This window comes from Anomaloglossus baeobatrachus, chromosome 1 (assembly GCF_048569485.1).
Source record: "Anomaloglossus baeobatrachus isolate aAnoBae1 chromosome 1, aAnoBae1.hap1, whole genome shotgun sequence".
Taxonomy (NCBI): domain Eukaryota; kingdom Metazoa; phylum Chordata; class Amphibia; order Anura; family Aromobatidae; genus Anomaloglossus; species Anomaloglossus baeobatrachus.
Genome location: NC_134353.1, coordinates 316,957,844 through 316,978,310, shown reverse-complemented (window position 1 = coordinate 316,978,310; position 20,467 = coordinate 316,957,844). Strand labels below are relative to the sequence as shown.

At 46.6% G+C, this 20,467-nt stretch overlaps 1 protein-coding gene across 1 annotated transcript in view; it reads right to left on the bottom strand.

Moving 5' to 3' along the window:
- RCHY1 (ring finger and CHY zinc finger domain containing 1) overlaps nt 1-20,467 on the bottom strand; it is a 58,932-nt gene that overhangs the window by 8,533 nt on the left and 29,932 nt on the right. Inside the window, exons 6-8 of the mRNA XM_075351356.1 lie at nt 19,048-19,106; nt 5,971-5,997; nt 4,944-5,064 (exon numbers count right to left, since the gene is read on the bottom strand). Of these exons, the coding sequence (XP_075207471.1) occupies nt 4,944-5,064; nt 5,971-5,997; nt 19,048-19,106 (207 nt within the window). The remainder of the gene's footprint in view (nt 1-4,943; nt 5,065-5,970; nt 5,998-19,047; nt 19,107-20,467) is intronic.

Sequence of the window (20,467 nt, the reverse complement as noted above, 5' to 3'; positions counted from 1 at the left end):
TGGCTACTTCAGAGGGAAAAGGATAACGGGTATCCTTAGAACGTTTAGAGAAACGCTTGTCTGGATGAGCGTCGTGCTTCTGGATTGATTCTCTGAAGTCAGAGTGGTCCAAAAAAGCACTTAATTTACGCTTGGGATACAGGAAATGGAACTTCTCCTGCTGTGCAGCTGCCTCCTCTGCAGAAGGGGCTGGGGGAGAAATATCCAACAGTCTATTAATGGCCGATATAAGGTCATTAACCATGGCGTCACCATCAGGGGCATCCAGATTGAGAGGGGCCTCAGGATTAGAATCCTGATCCCCGTCCTCAGTCTCATCACAGAGAGATTCTTCTCGCTGAGACCCTGAGCAGTGTGATGACGTGGAGGGTCTTTCCCAGCGAGCTCGCTTAGGCTGCCTGGGACTGTCATCTGAGTCAGAGACTTCAGCTTGTGATGCCTGAGACCCCCTTGAAGTACGGATTAGTTCCAACTGAGGGGGACCAGAGAGCATAGCCACAGCAGTGTCCATGGTCTGAGGAACTGGCCTGGCCTGCAAGGTCTCCAGGATTTTTGTCATAGCCTCAGACATCTTATCAGCAAACACTGCAAAGTCTGTCCCCGTCACCGGGGCAGGGTTCACAGGCGTCGCTGCCTGGGCTACCACCACAATAGGCTCTGGCTGACGAAGTGCCACTGGGACTGAACATTGCACACAATGTGAATCATTGGAGCCTGCCGGTAGATCAGCCCCACATGCAGTACAAACAGTGCACACAGCCCGTGCCTTGGCAGCCTTGCGTTTTGCGGATGACATGTTGCTGCCTCCTCAGAGCAGTACAGGGTGTCCAGCCAAGAAGCGACCTACAGTGCAACTATATATATATATATATATATATGGTACCAAGACAAAAGTACACTATATATCACTGAGGCACTAGTGGGGCCAGCACTACTGTGCAGCTTACCGCCCGCTTAGGAGCGGTGTGTGGTCGCCAGAAATCCCTCTAGTCTGGGTCTCCCAGAGCCTGCTGCCTCTCCCCAGCCAGATCGCATGTGTAATGGCTGCCGGCGTCCTTGTGGAGAGGGGGGGCGGGCCCTGGGCGTACACCGACGAAGAGCGGGAAGTCTGCTTCCCCTTGTGCCTAGTGAGAGGGCTGGAGCATGTAAATAAAGCTCCAGCCCTCGGCGCTGCCTATTGAGCAGCGTCTCTCCCCTACCCTGATTGACAGGGTGGGGGCGGGAACGAAGCGGCGCTAGGCCGCAGAAGCCGGGGGCTAAAGTTAGAAACGCCACCGCCGTAAAAGCGCGGTCGGCGCAAAGCCCCCGGCGCAGCACAAGTCGCAGCTGCGCCGCCGCTCCAGGAGCGGTCGGCGCAGTAGTTCCCAATACACAACGTCACTCAGCAAAGCTGCAGTGACCTAACCCCCAGCGTACAGCGCCACTGTCCCCGGCGCACTACAACGCTCAGCAAGCCCTGAGAGTGTCCGTGCCTGCCGGGGACACAGAGTACCTGAAAGTTGCAGGGCCTTGTCCCTGAACGGCACTCCCGCTCCCAATCCAGCAGGTTCTATGGGTCTGTGGATGGAGCCCGGCCCCAGGGCTTGGGGGCCGGCAAGATCCCACTTCCACAGAGCCCTCCAGGGGATGTGGAAGGAAAACAGCATGTGGGCTCCAGCCTCCGTACCAGCAATAGGTACCTCAACCTTACAAGCACCAACCGCGGGTGAGAAGGGAGCATGCTGGGGGCCCTATATGGGCCCTCTTTTCTTCCATCCGATAGAGCCAGCAGCTACTGCTGACTACAAACAGTGGAGCTATGCGTGGATGTCTGACCTCCTTCGCACAAAGCAGAAAACTGGTGAGCCAGTGATCCCACTGGGGGTGTATAGCCAGAAGGGGAGGGGCCTTACACTTTTTAGTGTAATTGCTTTGTGTGGCCTCCGGAGGCAGTGCTATACACCAATCGTCTGGGTCTCCCAATAGAGCGCCGAAGAAATCCCCGGAAGCTGCATGGAAGCACTTCAGTGCGGCTTCCATCGGGTGTCCCTGCAGTCTGTGTCCCGCTCCCACCTTGCAGCTGCTAGCAGATCAGTGTGTCAGAATCTGCACGCACAGCAGTGCAAGCAGCCGCGGGGATGACGAGCGCCGACATCAGGAGTTTGGCAAAGTCCATTACCTGTGGCGATTGTCTCCACTGCACTTCTGACGTCAGCACTCGTCAATGACTTCCATTGGCCACAGCGATATCATCTCAAGTCTCGCGGGAGCTCATGACGTCACAGCTAGTCATAGTCTTTGGCCGCCTGTGAGACTTGCGGTGGTCATTGAACTCAGTGACGAGCGCTGACATCACGAGTGCAACGGACTTCATCACCTAGCTAACCTCATGACGTTAGCGCTTGTGATGCCTTGCAGTGACCTGGCCTGACCTAATGATGTTAGCTCAGGTCACTGCACTGCTCTCCCAGCCAATGGGGAACATTCTGTTCTTCATTGACTGGGACAGTGAGTATGGATCGTCGTGGGACCTCCTTATTAGATTACGCCGAACCCGGATTTGTCTTTTCTTTTCAATAAGTTGGTGAAAGAGGGAATGTTTTTTCATATAAAAAAAATGTTTGTGTATTTTTTTTTTTTTTATTACGGACTGGATTAGTGATGTTGGGTATCTGATAGACACCGTGACATCACTAATGCTAGGGCTTAAAACCAGGTGACTTTACACAGCTGGTATCAACGCCATATATTTCCTCGTTTGCCACCGCACCAGGGCAACGGGATGAGCTAGGGTGAAGCGTCAGAATAGGCACATCTAATGCATGCGCCACTTTTGGGATGGCTGCGGCCTGCTACTTTTAGGCTGGAGAGTGTCCAATAACCATGGACCTCCCTAGTCTGAGAATACCAGACCACAGCAGTCTGCTCTACCTTGGCTGGTGATCCAATTTGGGGGGGAACCCCGTTTGTTTTAAATTATTTAATTTAAAATAACAGAGTAGGGTTCCTTCTGTTTTGGATTACCAGCCAAGGTAGAGCTGCCAGTCGCAGTCTGCTTCACCTCAGCTGTGTACAAAAAATAGGGGGGAACCCACATCATTTTTTTTTTAATTATTTATTTTTTGGCTAAATACAAAGCTAAACATCCTTTTGTGCCACATGGTAAAAATTTTTATATATGAATACACATATATGAGGAACGGGTTTGTGCCGCGCTAAAGAACACTGTATCCAAGGTATTTACTTAAAAATCTCTTTCTTTATTACAGTTCCAACGCGTTTCAGAGACATAAACCGTCTCCTTCCTCAGGGAAAAAGAGAAAATGTACATTTTCTCTTTTTCCCTGAGGAAGGAGACGGTTTATGTCTCTGAAACGCGTTGGAACTGTAATAAAGAAAGAGATTTTTAAGTAAATACCTTGGATACAGTGTTCTTTAGCGCGGCACAAACCCGTTCCTCATATATGTGTATTCATATATAAAATTTTTTACCACGATCACTACGGGGCCGCTGCTTGGAACTACGCTGACACTCACATGCCTTACTAGGGGTTGTGACTTGCACAACCTCATCAGGTGAGTGTTTTTACTTTTACTTCCTAAACGGTTATTACCGGGTAAGACCCTATTTGCGCCTTTTGTTTCCTTATCTCTAGCAGCCTTTTGTGCCACATGAAAGGCACTAAAGGATGCAAGATTACAAAATGCAGGGGAGTGGAACATTATATATGTCTTTCTCATCTATCTATACATCTATCTCCCTATTTATCTCTGTCTAGCTGCTTCCAGTTTTTTTTTGGGACGGTCGTGTGAATGTAGCCTTAATGATTTTCTGAACATAGTATAGTCTAAAGGGCCATTTAGACAGGCCAATAATTGTGAATGAGTGCTCCTAAGAATGCTTGCTTCCTGATTATTGGCTTGTCTAAATAGACTGGCTGGCAATCACCAGATGATCGAGAAAAAAAAAAGCTTGTCAGGTGAGATGATTTTTAAGCTTGCGTCATCACAAGAGCCTGTACAAACAGAAGATGTGTTGCTAAGATCAATGATATTGTTTGTGCTCAAAATGATTGTATGATCATTCTGTGAGCATGAAAGTGTGATGTCCCTGTCTAAACAGGCTGTGACATGACCAACGATTAAGCTTGCATATCATCGCAGTGTTCGATCAATCTAAACGGCTATTAGTGCTTGGAATATTTTTTTAAATCTGATCAAATTTAGCTTATACCATATATCCTCGAGTATAAGCTGAGTTTTTCAGACCATTTTTTAAGCTGAAAACGACCCCCCCCTCTCCAGCTTATATTCGAGTGAGGGTCCACAAAAATTATTCTCACCTGCCCACAATATGGGCACATTACTAGAGAGGACAATATGGGCACATTACAAGAGGGGACAATATGGGCACATTACAGGGGGGGGGACAATAGGGGCACATTACCACAGGGGACAATATGGGCACAGTACTACAGGGGACAATATGGGCACAATACTACAGGGGACAATATGGGCACAATACTACAGGGGACGAAATAGGGGCACATTACTACAGGGCAAAAGGATGGGCACATTACTACAGGGCACAAGGATGGGCACATTACTACAGGGCACAAGGATGGGCACATTACTACAGGGCACAAGGATGGGCACATTACTACAGGGCACAAGGATGGGCACATTACGACAGGGCACAAGGATGGGCACATTACGACAGGGCAAAAGGATGGGCACATTACTACAGGGCACAAGGATGGGCACATTACTACAGGGCACAAGGATGGGCAGATTACATTTTATTGGTATCTATTTTTATTTTTGAAATTTAGCAGTAGCTGCTGCATTTCCCACCCTAGGCTTATACTCGAGTCAATAATTCTTCCCAGTTTTTTCGTGGCAAAATTAGGCGCCTCGACTTATACTTGAGTATATACCATAAGTTAATCTGTTCATTTACTCACATCAACATTCATATTCTGATACTCAGGTGGCATTGGCGTTTGGGCAACTTCTTCATCAAGCTGGTTCCAGTATCTAGACATATCCAAGGCAGAACGCATGCATAGTGGACATCTGTATCCCCTGAAATGAAAGGAGGTGAATCTGCATCATCAAACATTTCTAGACAAAAATGTCACCAGATGTCATTGCAATTGGATTTTATCCTTTTTTAAAGGTAACTGATCTCATCATTTTTAATTTTCTTTACCATGCAAAAATTCTTATCCAGTGGTATGAGAGAGGACCGTAAAATCACGTCTCTTATGTACCATCAGCATCATAAAAAATGGTCACCAAAAACCATCAGCTTCCTTTCACAGATCCTGAATTCTGCAGCAAACACCAGCACACCTAACGACCATCCATTATCAGAAGAAAAGTGGATCAGTCACGTTAGAATAGTCAGCCAAACGTTTCCTGCACTGGAGATATTCATTTTTCCTCTCTGCCCTCCACTGACATAACATGCATGATTAGTATATTACTTGGGGTGGTAGCTGCAGACGATCTGGTGCGTATGGTTGTCTTCACTTCCTTATACGCCATGACCACCTCCAGCACACAATAGCATTGCAGTACATAACGCAACGTAAATGTAGGGAATTGTCTGTTAATAATTACACCTAATATCATATGTAGATTAGAAAGAGTGCACATTAATATGCATACTCTATATAAAGGATCTAAAAACCGTACAACTAATGCAGTATCCAAATGTGTTCTGTTCTTAAGAAATTCAATTCTGCAGACCAGGCAGGCCAAACGAAGGTCAGTCCCATATCAAAAGCGAGGTCAAGAGAAATTAGTATCTTAAATCAGATTAGAAAAACGGTTTCATCACTTTGGTATGCAGAAAAGGCCAGATTTAAAACCCAGACGTAAATGGCAGGCAGATACTGTTCAGCGTACAATGCTATGATTCAGTTTGAGACATTCTGCCAGGATGCACAAATGGCATTTAGGCAATGAGTGCTGTCATATACTTACTGTTTTAGCATATCTTCATAACATGTACTGGAGGGAAACAACAAAACAACAAATTAGATTTTGCAGGACAAAATTATAATCACCCAAAAGCACAGACTCCGATAGGAATACATTAGAATAAATTCATTTCTGGAATGGGACAAAGTCAAAACAGAATCACTTTTCTCTTTCTTTCAAAATTAATCAACCACAAGTGCAAATTAGGTTTATTAGCAAAATATACAGACGTTCTGCTGTTTGCAAGAAACCAAATAAGATCAATTTTCAATAACTCAACAACTAATGTAACAAGTGGTTTCACCAAATTCAACACAAAATGCCACTTTTACTGTCTACAGCAGAGGTCTCAAACACGCTGCCCCTGAGACTGCTTGTTGCGGCCCGCAGACTCCGTGATGATCGCAGCTCTATGCCCGGGGGCCGGTGCTGGCAGGACTTTACTACAATTGAATCATGTGCAGTTCTGCGCAGATCACCTGTCTGCACTATATCAATGGCTGTTGCCCACCAATCAGATGCAAGGAAGGGACGTCGCTGTATGACGTCACCTCCTTACATCTGATTGGCTGGTGGTAGCCATTGGTATAACGCAGACAGCTCCAGTGAGCGGCACCGCAAATGATTCAATTGTAGTAAAATCCTGCTGGCACCGGCCTCGGGCATATAGCTGCGATCATCACGGGGTCTGCGGGCCGCAACAAGCAGGTACGTGCTAATGATCAGGACTCGCTGCGTCCTGGATGCGGTGGGTCCTGACCTGCGGGGCCGCAAGTCTCCTCCTTAGGAGACCGCAGCTGCCCATGCCCGTGATCAGGGTTCGGAGCGCTGCGGTCTCCTCGCTGTGCTCTCCCTAGGGAGGATGGGCACAATATTACAAGCATGGGTACAATACTGCAGGGCACAATACTACTGGGCACAATACCTAAAGGATAGATAGAAAACTGCTGCAGGGCACAATACTACTAGGCACAATACTACAAGCGTGGGTACAATACTGCAGGGAACAATACTACTGGGCACAATACTACAAGGATGGGCAAAATACTACTGGGCACAATACTTAAGGATGGATACAATACTGCAGGGCACAATACTACTGGGCACAATACTACAAGGATGGGCACAATACTACAAGGATGGGCACAATACTACAAGGATGGGCACAATACTACAAGGATGGGCACAATACTACAAGGATGGGCACAATACTACAAGGATGGGCACAATACTACAAGGATGGGCACAATACTACAAGGATGGGCACAATACTACAAGGATGGGCACAATACTGCAGGGCACAATACTACAAAGATGGATACAATACTGCAGGGCACAATAAAAGGATGGGCACAATACTACTGGGTATAATACTACAAGGATGGGCGCAATACTACTGAGCACAATACCACAAGGATGGGCGCAATACTACTGGGCACAATATTACAAGAATGGGGGCAATACTGCAGGGCACAAAACTACAAGGATGGACACAATACTACTGGGCACAATATTACAAGGATGGGCACAATACTACTGGGCACAATACCACAAGGATGGGCGCAATACTACTGGGCACAATATTACAAGAATGGGGGCAATACTGCAGGGCACAAAACTACAAGGATGGACACAATACTACTGGGCACAATATTACAAGGATGGGCACAATACTACTGGGCACAATACCACAAGGATGGGCACAATACTACTGGGCACAATACCACAAGGATGGGCACAATACTACTGGGCACAATGCTACAAGGATGAGCACAATACTACTGGGCACAATATTACAAGGATTGGCACAATACTGCAAGGATGGGCACAATACTACAAGGATTGGCACAATATTACAAGGATGGGCACAATATTACAAGGATGGGCACAATATTACAAGGATGGGCATAATACTACTGGGCACAATCAGGGCTGTGGAGTCAGTAAGCCAAACCTTCGACTCCTCAATTTCCCTTGCACCAACTCCGACTCCCACATATACTGCTTATAGTTAAGTGAAAAATGTATTGTAGTACAATGTGAACATCAGACATTTAATCATTTTTATGATACAATAATCAAGATATTTAGATAGAACATAAAATATATTTATTGGAAGACAACTTTAGAAAACAAAAAACTGTAATAAATTGTAAATATGTAATACACTATGTAATATACAGTAGATTGCATATATATCGTGTGTGTATATATCATATATTACATATTGTATTACATATTTACAATTTATTAGTTTTTTGTGTTCAAGTTGTATTCCAATAAATATATTTTATGTTCTATCTAAATATCTTGATTATTGTATCATGAAAATTATTAAAATGTCTGATGTTCACACTGCACTACAATACATTTTTCACTTAAATTTAAGCAATATACTAAATGTTATTATTTAGTACGTTTTTGTTGAAAACTGTTTTTTGCCACTTATATAGTTTATTACATAGTGTTCTATATACAGTACATATTGTGTGTTATATATAACACTATGTAATACACTATGTAAGTGGCAAAAAACAGTTTTCAACAAAAGCATACTAAATAACATTTGTGCAGTCTATGAATTTGTTCTAAGAAATAGAATTGCCTCCATCAGATCCTCCTTCATAGATGACCTCAAATCTGACCTAATAATTTTAAGACTAGAGAACAACTTCTCTACAGTAACTTGGGTTGGAGGCAAAGCCTTAACCACATGGGCAACATCTCTAACAATTTCTGGGTATAAAGGAATTGCCTCATGCACAGTCAGTTTTGATGAATGGTTGAATTTTTCTATTTCTTTGAGAGCAAGTGAAAAATTTTACTGAAATCTGGTCAATCTGCTTGCTATAGGAGACGGAGTGAAATATTTTTCCTTGCGTCAACGCTTTGCCTGCTCCATGTCATCCAAATACTTGTCAAAGTTAAACTCCTCATCTGATGAGAAAGAAGATATGGCAGCAGTAGCACTGTCAGGCCCCAAGTCCTTTTCTGCCTGGCAGTCCTGTAGCCGCTCATCCTAACTGCTACCTCACTCAAAGCTTCTTTTCCTTTAGTAAGCTGTTGATTATCAAGCAGTATACGATGACTTGGGTCCACATAAACAGCTGCCAAAAGAATTTTAATTTTCCAATAGCTGTGTCTCTATCAGTTTCATTGAAGCAGAAATGCCATCTGGGATTAAACCTCCTCTTTGGGACAGGCAAAATAGCAAGTTCTGCCACTCCCTTATGAAAATGCCAGGAGTTAAATCCTCAGCTTGTAATTTTTTAGTCACGGTAAATGGGTGATTAAGCAATTCGTTCAATTCAGCCACCTGTGTCCATTGACCTTCAATTTAAGGTTACTTGAGGGTTCACCATATCTATAAGAAATTATTTTAGTTCAAGCAATCGCTCAGTCATTAAATAAGTGCTGCCTCACCGAGTGGCTTGATCAACAATTGCCCCTTTCCCAAGACGTCTCTTCAAGATGGAATCAATTTTAGGGGTTCTGGCGGCAATAACCAATTTTCTCACTTTTCCAATCAGATTTCCAGCATGTCCGCCCAGTTTCACACATCCGGCTTTTCGCCGGTTTGGCGGATGTGGCGCATGCCAGTACAGTACGATACAGTACAGTGGCAGCGCTGTAACTTCCATGTCACATGACAGCATGTGACCGGCGTTTGTTGCGCTGCCACTGTACTGTATACATTGTACTGGAGTGCGCCTCATCCGCCAAACAAGCGAAAAGCCGGATGTGTGAAATCGGGGTCCCTCTTGCAGACTATCTCTTATTGCCAGCTGCAGCGTGTGCACAACACAGCACGTCATCAATATGAAAGTGTTCTGAAGCAGCTTCAACAAGATTATCTAATCCTAAAGTATCATTTTGCTGTTCTTCTGTTGTAATATCTGTTTGTTCCTCAGTTACATGAACAGCACTGTGGCCTTCCATCTCACACATACTGAATCCTAAATCTTCTTCTAGCTCATTACTCTCATTCATCAGTTTAATTGTACTTATCAAGTTTGAAGCATTGTCCATTACAATAGCAAAACCTGTTATTTTTTGAGATTGTAATCTTGCAGAACTTTTTCCACTAAGGTCTGGAGAAACTGGCTGGTGTGATGAGCATTAGTATCTCTTACTGCCAGTGTCTTGGTAACCATTTCTTTTTTGTCACAAACGTATAGAACATTGATGTCAAAATAATTCAGTGAAATGCAGTGACTCTGGGCATGCTAGCAAAGGCAATTGGACATTCAGACACATCGTTTTGTGAGGATCCGTTTTTGTGCTCACAAACAGATCCTGACAAAGAATGAGCATGTCAGTTTGTGGTGATTTTCTAATCTGCTTTTGCTATTGAAGAAGGGAATTTTGTTTACTTACCGTAAATTCCTTTTCTTCTAGCTCTAATTGGGAGACCCAGACAATTGGGTGTATAGCTACTGCCTCCGGAGGCCACACAAAGTATTACACTTAAAAGTGTAAGGCCCCTCCCCTACTGCCTATACACCCCCCGTGGGATCACGGGCTCCTCAGTTTTAGTGCAAAAGCAAGAAGGAGGAAAGCCAATAAACTGGTTTAAGCAAATTCAATCCGAAGGAATATCGGAGAACTGAAACCATTCAACATGAACAACATGTGTATACAAAAAAACAGGGGTGGGTGCTGGGTCTCCCAATTAGAGCTAGAAGAAAAGGAATTTACGGTAAGTAAACAAAATTCCCTTCTTCTTTGTCGCTCTATTGGGAGACCCAGACAATTGGGATGTCCAAAAGCAATCCCTGGGTGGGTAAAATAATACCTCGTGATAGGGCCATAAAAACGGCCCTTTTTTACAGGTGGGCAATTGCCGCCTGAAGGACTTGTCTACCTAGGCTGGCGTCCGCCGAAGCATAGGTATGCACCTGATAATGCTTGGAAAAAGTGTGCAGACTCGACCAAGTAGCCGCCTGGCACACTTGCTGAGCCGTAGCCTGGTGCCGTAATGCCCAGGACGCACCCACAGCTCTGGTAGAATGGGCCTTCAGCCCTGAGGGAACCGGAAGCCCCGCAGAACGGTAGGCTTCAAGAATTGGTTCCTTGATCCACCGAGCCAGGGTGGATTTGGAAGCTTGCGATCCTTTACGCTGGCCGGCGACAAGGACAAAGAGTGCATCCGAACGGCGCAGAGGAGCCGTGCGGGAAATGTAGATTCTGAGTGCTCTCACCAGATCCAACAAATGCAAATCCTTTTCACATTGATGAACTGGACGAGGACACAAAGAAGGTAAGGAGATATCCTGATTGAGATGAAAGGGGGATACCACCTTAGGAAGAAACTCCGGAATCGGGCGCAGAACCACCTTGTCCTGGTGAAACACCAGGAAGGGGGATTTGCATGACAGTGCTGCTAGCTCGGACACTCTCCGAAGAGATGTGACCGCTACTAGAAAGGCCACTTTCTGTGAAAGGCGAGACAGGGAAACATCCCTCAAAGGCTCGAAAGGCGGCTTCTGGAGAGCAATTAGAACCCTGTTCAGATCCCAGGGCTCTAACGGCCGCTTGTAAGGAGGGACGATATGACAAACCCCTTGCAGGAACGTGCGTACCTGAGGGAGTCGTGCTAGGCGCTTCTGAAAAATACAGATAGCGCAGAGACTTGTCCCTTAAGGGAGCCGAGCGACAGACCTTTTTCCAACCCGGATTGCAGGAAGGAAAGAAAAGTAGGCAAAGCAAATGGCCAGGGAGAAACTTCCTGAGCAGAGCACCAAGCTAAGAATATCTTCCACGTCCTGTGGTAGATCTTAGCAGAGGTTAGTTTCCTAGCCTGTCTCATGGTGGCAATGACCTCTTGAGATAATCCTGTAGACGCTAGGATCCAGGACTCAATGGCCACACAGTCAGGCTCAGGGCCGCAGAATTCTGATGGAAAAACGGCCCTTGAGACAGCAAGTCTGGTCGGTCTGGTATTGCCCACGGTTGTCCTACCGTGAGATGCCACAGATCCGGGTACCACGACCTCCTTGGCCAGTCTGGAGCGACGAGGATGGCGCGGCGGCAGTCGGACCTTATCTTGCGTAGCACTCTGGGCAACAGCGCCAGAGGTGGGAACACATAAGGCAGCCGGAACTGCGAACAATCTTGGACTAAGGCGTCCGCCGCTAGAGCTCTGAGATCGTGAGACCGTGCCATGAAGGCCGGGACCTTGTTGTTGTACCGGGACGCCATTAGGTCGACGTCCGGCCTCCCCCAGCGGCGACAGATTTCCAGAAACACGTCCGGGTGAAGAGACCATTCTCCTGCGTCCATCCCCTGGCGACTGAGGAAGTCTGCTTCCCAGTTTTCTACGCCCGGGATGTGAACTGCGGATATGGTGGATGCCGTGTCTTCCACCCACGTCAGAATCCGCCGGACTTCCTGGAAGGCTTGCCGAATGAGTATCCCTCCTTGGTGGTTGATGTATGCCACCGCTGTGGAGTTGTCCGACTGAATTCGGATCTGCTTGCCTTCTAGCCACTGCTGGAAGGCTCGCAGGGCAAGATACACTGCTCTGATTTCCAGAACATTGATCTGAAGGGTGGACTCTTGCTGAGTCCACGTACCTTGAGCCCGGTGGTGGAGAAAAACTGCTCCCCACCCTGATAGACTCGCGTCCGTTGTGACCACCGCCCAGGATGGGGGTAGGAAGGACTTTCCTATGGACAGTGAGGAGGGAAGAAGCCACCACTGAAGAGAATCCTTGGCCGCCTGAGAAAGGGAGACGTTCCTGTCTAGGGACGTCGACTTCCCGTCCCATTGGCGGAGAATGTCCCATTGTAGTGGACGCAGATGAAACTGCGCAAAAGGGACTGCCTCCATTGCTGCTACCATCTTCCCTAAGAAGTGCATGAGGCGTCTCAAGGGGTGCGACTGGCCCTGAAGGAGAGATTGCACCCCTGTCTGTAGTGAACGCTGTTTGTCCAGCGGAAGCATCACTATCGCTGATAGAGTATGAAACTCCATGCCAAGGTATGTTATCGATTGGGTTGGAGTCAGATTTGACTTTGAAAAGTTGATGATCCACCCGAAACTCTGGAGAGTCTCCAGCGCAACGTTCAGACTGTGTTGGCATGCCTCTTGAGAGGGTGCCTTGACAAGTAGATCGTCCAAGTAAGGGATCACAGAGTGACCCTGAGAGTGCAGGACTGCTACTACTGCTGCCATGACCTTGGTGAAGACCCTTGGGGCTGTCGCCAGACCGAAAGGCAGGGCTACGAACTGAAGGTGTTCGTCTCCTATAACGAAGCGTAGAAAACGCTGGTGCTCTGGAGCAATCGGCACGTGGAGATAAGCATCCTTGATGTCTATTGATGCTAGGAAATCTCCTTGAGACATTGAGGCGATGACGGAGCGGAGGGATTCCATCCGGAACCGCCTGGTTTTCACGTGCTTGTTGAGCAGTTTTAGGTCCAGAACAGGACGGAAAGACCCGTCCTTTTTTGGCACCACAAACAAATTGGAGTAAAAACCGTGACCTTGCTCCTGAAGAGGAACAGGGATCACCACTCCTTCTGCCTTTAAAGAGCACACCTCCTGCAGAAGAGCCTCGGCTCGGCCGGGAGGCGGAGAAGTTCTGAAGAATCGGGTTGGAGGACGAGAACTGAACTCTATCCTGTACCCGTGAGACAGAATGTCTCTCACCCAACGGTCTTTGACATGTGGCAGCCAAATGTCGCCAAAGCGGGAGAGCCTGCCACCGACCGAGGATGCGGAGAGAGGAGGCCGAGAGTCATGAGGAAGCCGCCTTGGTAGCGGTTCCTCCGGCTGCTTTCTTCGGGCGTGACTGAGCCCGCCAAGAATCTGAGCTCCTCTGATCCTTTTGAGTCCCTTTGGACGAGGAGAATTGGGACCTGCCCGAGCCTCGAAAGGACCGAAACCTGGACTGTCCCCTCCTCTGTTGGGGTTTATTTGGTCTGGGCTGAGGTAAGGAAGAATCCTTACCCTTGGACTGTTTAATGATTTCATCCAATCTCTCACCAAACAGTCTGTCACCAGAAAATGGTAAACTGGTTAAGCACTTCTTGGAAGCAGAATCTGCCTTCCATTCCCTTAACCACAAGGCCCTGCGTAAAACTACGGAGTTGGCGGACGCCACTGCCGTACGGCTCGTAGAGTCCAGAACAGCATTAATAGCGTAAGACGCAAATGCAGACATTTGAGAAGTTAAGGACGCTACTTGCGGAACAGATGTACGTGTGACAGTGTCAATCTGTGCCAGACCAGCTGAAATAGCTTGGAGTGCCCATACAGCTGCGAATGCTGGAGCAAACGACGCGCCGATAGCTTCATAGATGGATTTCAACCAGAGTTCCATCTGTCTGTCAGTGGCATCTTTAAGTGAAGCCCCATCTTCCACTGCAACTATGGATCTAGCCGCAAGCCTGGAGATTGGGGGATCCACCTTTGGACACTGGGTCCAGCTCTTGACCACGTCCGGGGGAAAGGGATAACGTGTATCCTTAAGACGTTTGGAGAAACGCTTATCTGGATAAGCGTGGTGTTTCTGGACTGACTCTCTAAAGTCAGAGTGGTCCAGAAAAGTACTCAATTTACGCTTGGGATACCTGAAATGGAATTTCTCCTGCTGTGAAGCTGACTCCTCCACTGGAGGAGCTGGGGAAGAAATATCCAACATTTTATTAATGGACGCTATGAGATCATTCACTATTGCGTCCCCATCAGGTGTATCCAGATTGAGAGCGGTCTCAGGATCAGAATCCTGATCAGCTACCTCTGCCTCATCATACAGAGAGTCCTCCTGCTGGGACCCTGACCAGTGTGATGAAGTCGAGGGTCGCTCATAGCGAGCTCGCTTAGGCTGTCTGGGACTGTCGTCCGTGTCAGAGCCATCACACCGGGATGTATGGGACCCCCCCGGAGCACGGATTTGTTCCAAATGGGGGGGGCCAGGGAGCATTGAATCAACAGTGCCCATGGTCTGAGTTACCGGTCTGGACTGCAAAGTCTCAAGGATTTTAGTCATAGTCACCGACAGTTTATCAGCAAAAACTGCAAACTCCGTCCCTGTCACCTGGACAGTGTTCACAGGCGGTTCTCCTTGGGCCCCTTCTAGCAGAGACCCCGGCTGAGCAAGTGCTACAGGGGCCGAACATTGCACACAATGGGGGTCAGTGGCACCTGCCGGCAGAACAGCCCCACATGCGGTACAGGTAGCATAGAAAGCCTGTGTCTTGGCCCCCTTGCTTTTTGCGGACGACATGCTGTTGTCTAGCAATCTAGGAGGGTATATAGCCAAGAATAGCGACCGTACAGTGCACTGTATAGCATACAAGCATAAAGTACAAATGAACACTTCGGCACTAGTGGGGTCAGCACCCGAGGTGCCGCTTACCGCCCGCTGCCAGCGGGTGTGTGGTCGCCAGAATCCCGTGTCTGGGTCTCCCAGAGCTTGTCTCCCCTCTCCAGTCAGACTGCAAACAGGAATGGCTGCCGGCGTCCTGTGAAGAGGGGCGGGCCGTGGGCGTGCCCCAGACAAAGTGCGGGAAACTGGCATCCCACTGTGCCCAGTGAGGGGGGTTGGAGTATGCTAAACAGACTCCAGCCCTCGGCGCTGATGTTCTGACCAGCGTCCCGCCCTTCCCCTGACTGGCAGGCCTGGGGGCGGGAACGAAACGGAACTAGGCCGCAAAAGCCGGGGACTCGATTTATAAGCGCGGCCGTCATATATGCACGGCCAGCGCGGAAGTCCCCGGCGCATCACAAGTCCCAGCCGCGCCGCAGTGTAAAAAACCGCCAGCAGCGGCTGGCGCGGCAGTCCCTAATACATAAACTCACTCAGCAAAGCTGCAGTGAGTAAAGCACAAGCGTGTCGCGCTGCTGTCCCCGGCGCACTAACACACCCAGCAATGCTGCAGTGTGTGTGCGCGATTTGTACGGGGACACAGAGTACCTTAATGTAGCAGGGTCCTGTCCCTGACGATACTCAGCTCCATGTCCAGCAGATTCCCAGGGGCTGTGGACGGAGCACGGTCTCCTGTGCCTGGAGACCGATGGGATCCCACTTCACCCAGAGCCCTAAGGGGATGGGGAAGGAAAACAGCATGTGGGCTCCAGCCTCCGTACCCGCAATGGGTACCTCAACCTTAACAAACACCGCCAACAAACGTGGGGTGAGAAGGGAGCATGCTGGGGGCCCTAGTATGGGCCCTCTTTTCTTCCATCCGACAAAGTCAGCAGCTGCTGCTGACTAAACAGTGGAGCTATGCGTGGATGTTAGCCTCCTTCGCACAAAGCATGAAAACTGAGGAGCCAGTGATCCCACGGGGGGTGTATAGGCAGTAGGGGAGGGGCCTTACACTTTTAAGTGTAATACTTTGTGTGGCCTCCGGAGGCAGTAGCTATACACCCAATTGTCTGGGTCTCCCAATAGAGCGACAAAGAAAGCATTATTTATCAGCTCAAAAACCTTTCAGGTGATGCGTTCTTTTAAAAAGCTGATCTGCTTTTGCAGCTGACAAACGTATCTTCAAAAAAACGCAGCAAAAACGCTGTGTGAATGTAGCCTTAGATAAGGAATAGAACAGCCATTTATAAGACATTTCATAACTTTCCCAAATTCCTATGAAAAAATATTCAGTACACTCTGCATTGCACTACTGTCCCCAATTTATTATATATTTTAGGAGTCGGAGTCTGTTCATTTTATACCGACTCCACCAAAATGAGCTCTGGCTCAGACTCCACGACTCCGACTCCACAGCCCTAGGCACAATACTACAAGGCACAATACTATAAGGCACAAAACCACAAGGATGGGCACAATACTACTTGGCACAATACTACAAGAATGGGCACAATACTACTAGGCACAATATTACAAGCATGGGTGCAATACTGAAGGGCACAATACTACAAGGATGGGTACAATGCTGCAGGGCACAATACAAGGATGGGCACAATACTACAAGGATGGGCACAATACTACAAGGATGGGCACAATACTACAAGGATGGGCACAATACTACAAGGATGGGCACAATACTACAAGGAAGGGCACAATATTACAAGGAAGGGCACAATATTACAAGGATGGGCACAATATTACAAGGATGAGCACAATACTACAGGGCACAACACTAAAAGGATGGGCACAACACTAAAGGATGGGCACAACACTAAAGGATGGGCACAACACTAAAGGATGGGCACAACACTAAAGGATGGGCACAACACTAAAGGATGGGCACAATACTACTGGGCACACAGATGGGGACATTACTACAAGACATTGACCAAGATTACTATATGATGCTGCTAATTTCAAAACAATATTACAAGAAGGTGATCAAGTTAAAACTAAAGCATGATATTTTTATTTTTTTTGCACCATTTAAAATGTGTTTTATATATAAACGTAACTAAACAAAAAAGTGCAGGTTTGTTCGAATAAAAAAGCAAAAAATGTTTAAAGAAGTGATCCAAAGATGTATAGAAAAAAAAAACATGGCTTCATTAAAAATGTCACTTTGTAATGCAAAGAATGCGGCCCCTTCATTTTTTTTTTCTATATGCGGCTCATACACCCAGCTGAGTTTGAGACCCCTGGTCTACAGTCTCAGATTGCTTCAACCCCTTCATAAGTGGCTTTCACACTAAGTACGGCACCTTTGGCTGTTATGACCTGCTGCAAACATGATGCAACATGACCAGGAGTGCACCCACATTATGGGTGTCAGGTCCGAGTATTCCTACATGAACAGTGTCCTGGAAAGTGGATTGGTCATCGTGGGCCAGTTGAATGGCCACAAAGGTCTCCCAATCTGACCCCCTTAGACTTTTATCTTTGGGGTCATCTGAAGGCAATTGTCTATGCTGTGAAGATACAAGATGTGCAGCATCTGAAACAATGCAAACTAGAAGCCTGTGCTAGCATTTCTTCTGCAGTGTTGCTATCAGTGTGTCAAGAGTGGGAGAAGAGGGTTGCATTGACAATCCAACACAACGGGCAGCACTTTGAACACCGTTTAAAAGTGGTCATAAAATTGCAAATAACTAATGAACGAATAAACGTTAAAACCAAGCACACCATTGTTTTTCTAGTGAAATTCTCAATACGTTTGATGTGTTACATGACCCTCTTCCCTTTGGAAAAAATAAAGTTGCATCCAATATGGCCGACTTCAAAATGCCCACCATGGTCACCATCCATCTTGAAAAGTTTCCCCCCTCCCATGTACTAATGAGCCACAAACAGAAAGTCGATATAACCAACCATTCCCATTTTATTTAGGTGTATCCATATAAATGGCCCACCCTGTATGTTTCTTTAATTGTTTTATTTTCAATGGGGCAAAATAGGGGAGATATATTTATTGGTTTATTTTCTTCACATTTTTAAAATCTTTTTTTTTTTAGTGGCTTGGATTAGTTTTCTTAGGGAACTTGAAGCTGCCATCGTCCGGTCACTTGTGCTATACCAGTAATAAAATGAGTAAAAATCATGACCTCCCTTTGAATGCTGGCCACGGGCCAGCGTTCACAGGAGAATCGGAATGACAGACACATGGGTTAACAGCTGACCCCCGGCGGTCATGACAATCCATTGGCGCCCCGCGATCCCTTCATGGATTTATCAATGGGTACCCATACCAACACGTGTTAAATGCCCACCGTCAGAGATTTGACAGTGGGATTTAACAGGTTAACAGCCGCGGATTATCTCCGATCCACCTGTGGCTGTTAGAGGCACATGATGGCTAATTAAATCAGCTGTCATGTGAGGGGAAAGATGCGGGCTCGGTGTGAGAACCCACATCAAAAGGCAGGAGACACGACATATAACGTACGTTTATGTCATACGTTAAGAAGGGATTAGGAACAGGGAATATGAGTGTTAACGTTGAACACGTTGGTACTATATAAGCAGCAAAAATAATTAAAAATAAAAGCAGCAACAATCTTGTCTACGGGTTGTGTTTGGTATTATTTCTCAGCCCATTTCACCTTTCTGCACACCGCACTGTAATGGTAAGGTTTTCCTCCTATAGAAATAATGAAGATCTTACAACCGATACGCCCTATTCTAGCCTTAATAATGTAAATTCTCACCTGTGCAATAGATGTCCGCAAGGGAGAACACGAGCGCCAACTCTGGAGGTATGTATATCCTGCAGAGAAAGGAATCACAGAGACGGTAACATTTTATGTTAAACGCTTCTCAGTACAATCCACACACACATAATGTAAAAAAAAAAAAAAAAATCAACCTCCAAGGTATAGAAAGAGTTCAGATGCCGGCTCGAGGTGGTGACCATAGGCGAGTACGACTAAATAGAGACGCCTGGTGGATATATCTGTTATAAACCAGGCTTCCAACTGGTTTAAATATCTGACATCATTTGACATTTACACATTACACAGTGATTTTTTTTTTTTTTTTTAAAAAAAACCACTTTTTTCCATATAATTTGTAGTTTTTTTCCTAATACATGAATGGTTACACTCTCACACATGGTTCACAGGAAATGACACAAGACGCCATTATACATGGACACACACTATACAAAGACTAAGGACATAGTCCAAAACGCATTTGTTTGATCATGTTGTCCCTTTGTTAGTTTTTGGATTTTTTCTTGGACCATGTCTTTTTTAGATTTTAACTTTTTTCTCCAATAAATGGTTTTATGAAGATTCCAAATTGCTGAATCCTTTCCTTCTCAGGCTATGTGCGCACGTGTGCGTATTACATGCAGTTACGCTGCGATCTGCAGCGCAGCGTAACTGCATGCGTCCTGCGTCCCCTGTACAGTCTATGGAGATTATGCAGGAGCCGTGCATATTAGAATGCAGCGATTCGGCTTCTGCCCGAATCGCTGCGTTCTAAGAAGTGACATGTCACTTCTTCCGTACAGTTTGCATGCTGTCTATAGGGAGAGGCAGCATGCAGAGCGCACGTTATCTGCCGGCACCATGCGCTTCAGAACGGAGCTTTTCAGCTGCACTCTGAAGTGCACCTTTTAGGTGCGGTGCAGAGCGCACATAGCCTTACACTGATCTCTATATAGCCTCACCCACACCACTGATTGGCAGCTTTCTGTATACATTGTGTGTAGGCAAAACGCTTTCAAGAATACTAAGGACTATATAGCACTAGATTTACTAGTCATTTAATACTTCTTTGCTGAATAAGGGAATCTTTCACCAGGTTTTTGCCACCTAATCTGGGCTGCTTAGTGTAGTTTTGATAAAATCACTGATTAATCAGCAGTAGATTATCATTAGAGGACTACTTAGCCTCCTGCCAGGTAGTCCAGCATATTCATCAGCTCTGTGTGACTGCTAGATCTGTAGCAGAGAAAACGTTGATTTTATCAAAATGACAGCAAACAGCTCAGTAAGTGACACATTGCTGGAATCAGGGTCTCTTTCTTAATTTTGCTGCTCTCAGATGGAAAAGTCAAAGCCTGATGACAAATTCAAGGTCTCTGTCTCAACATCATGTTGCTTTCAGATTAAGTGGCAAAAA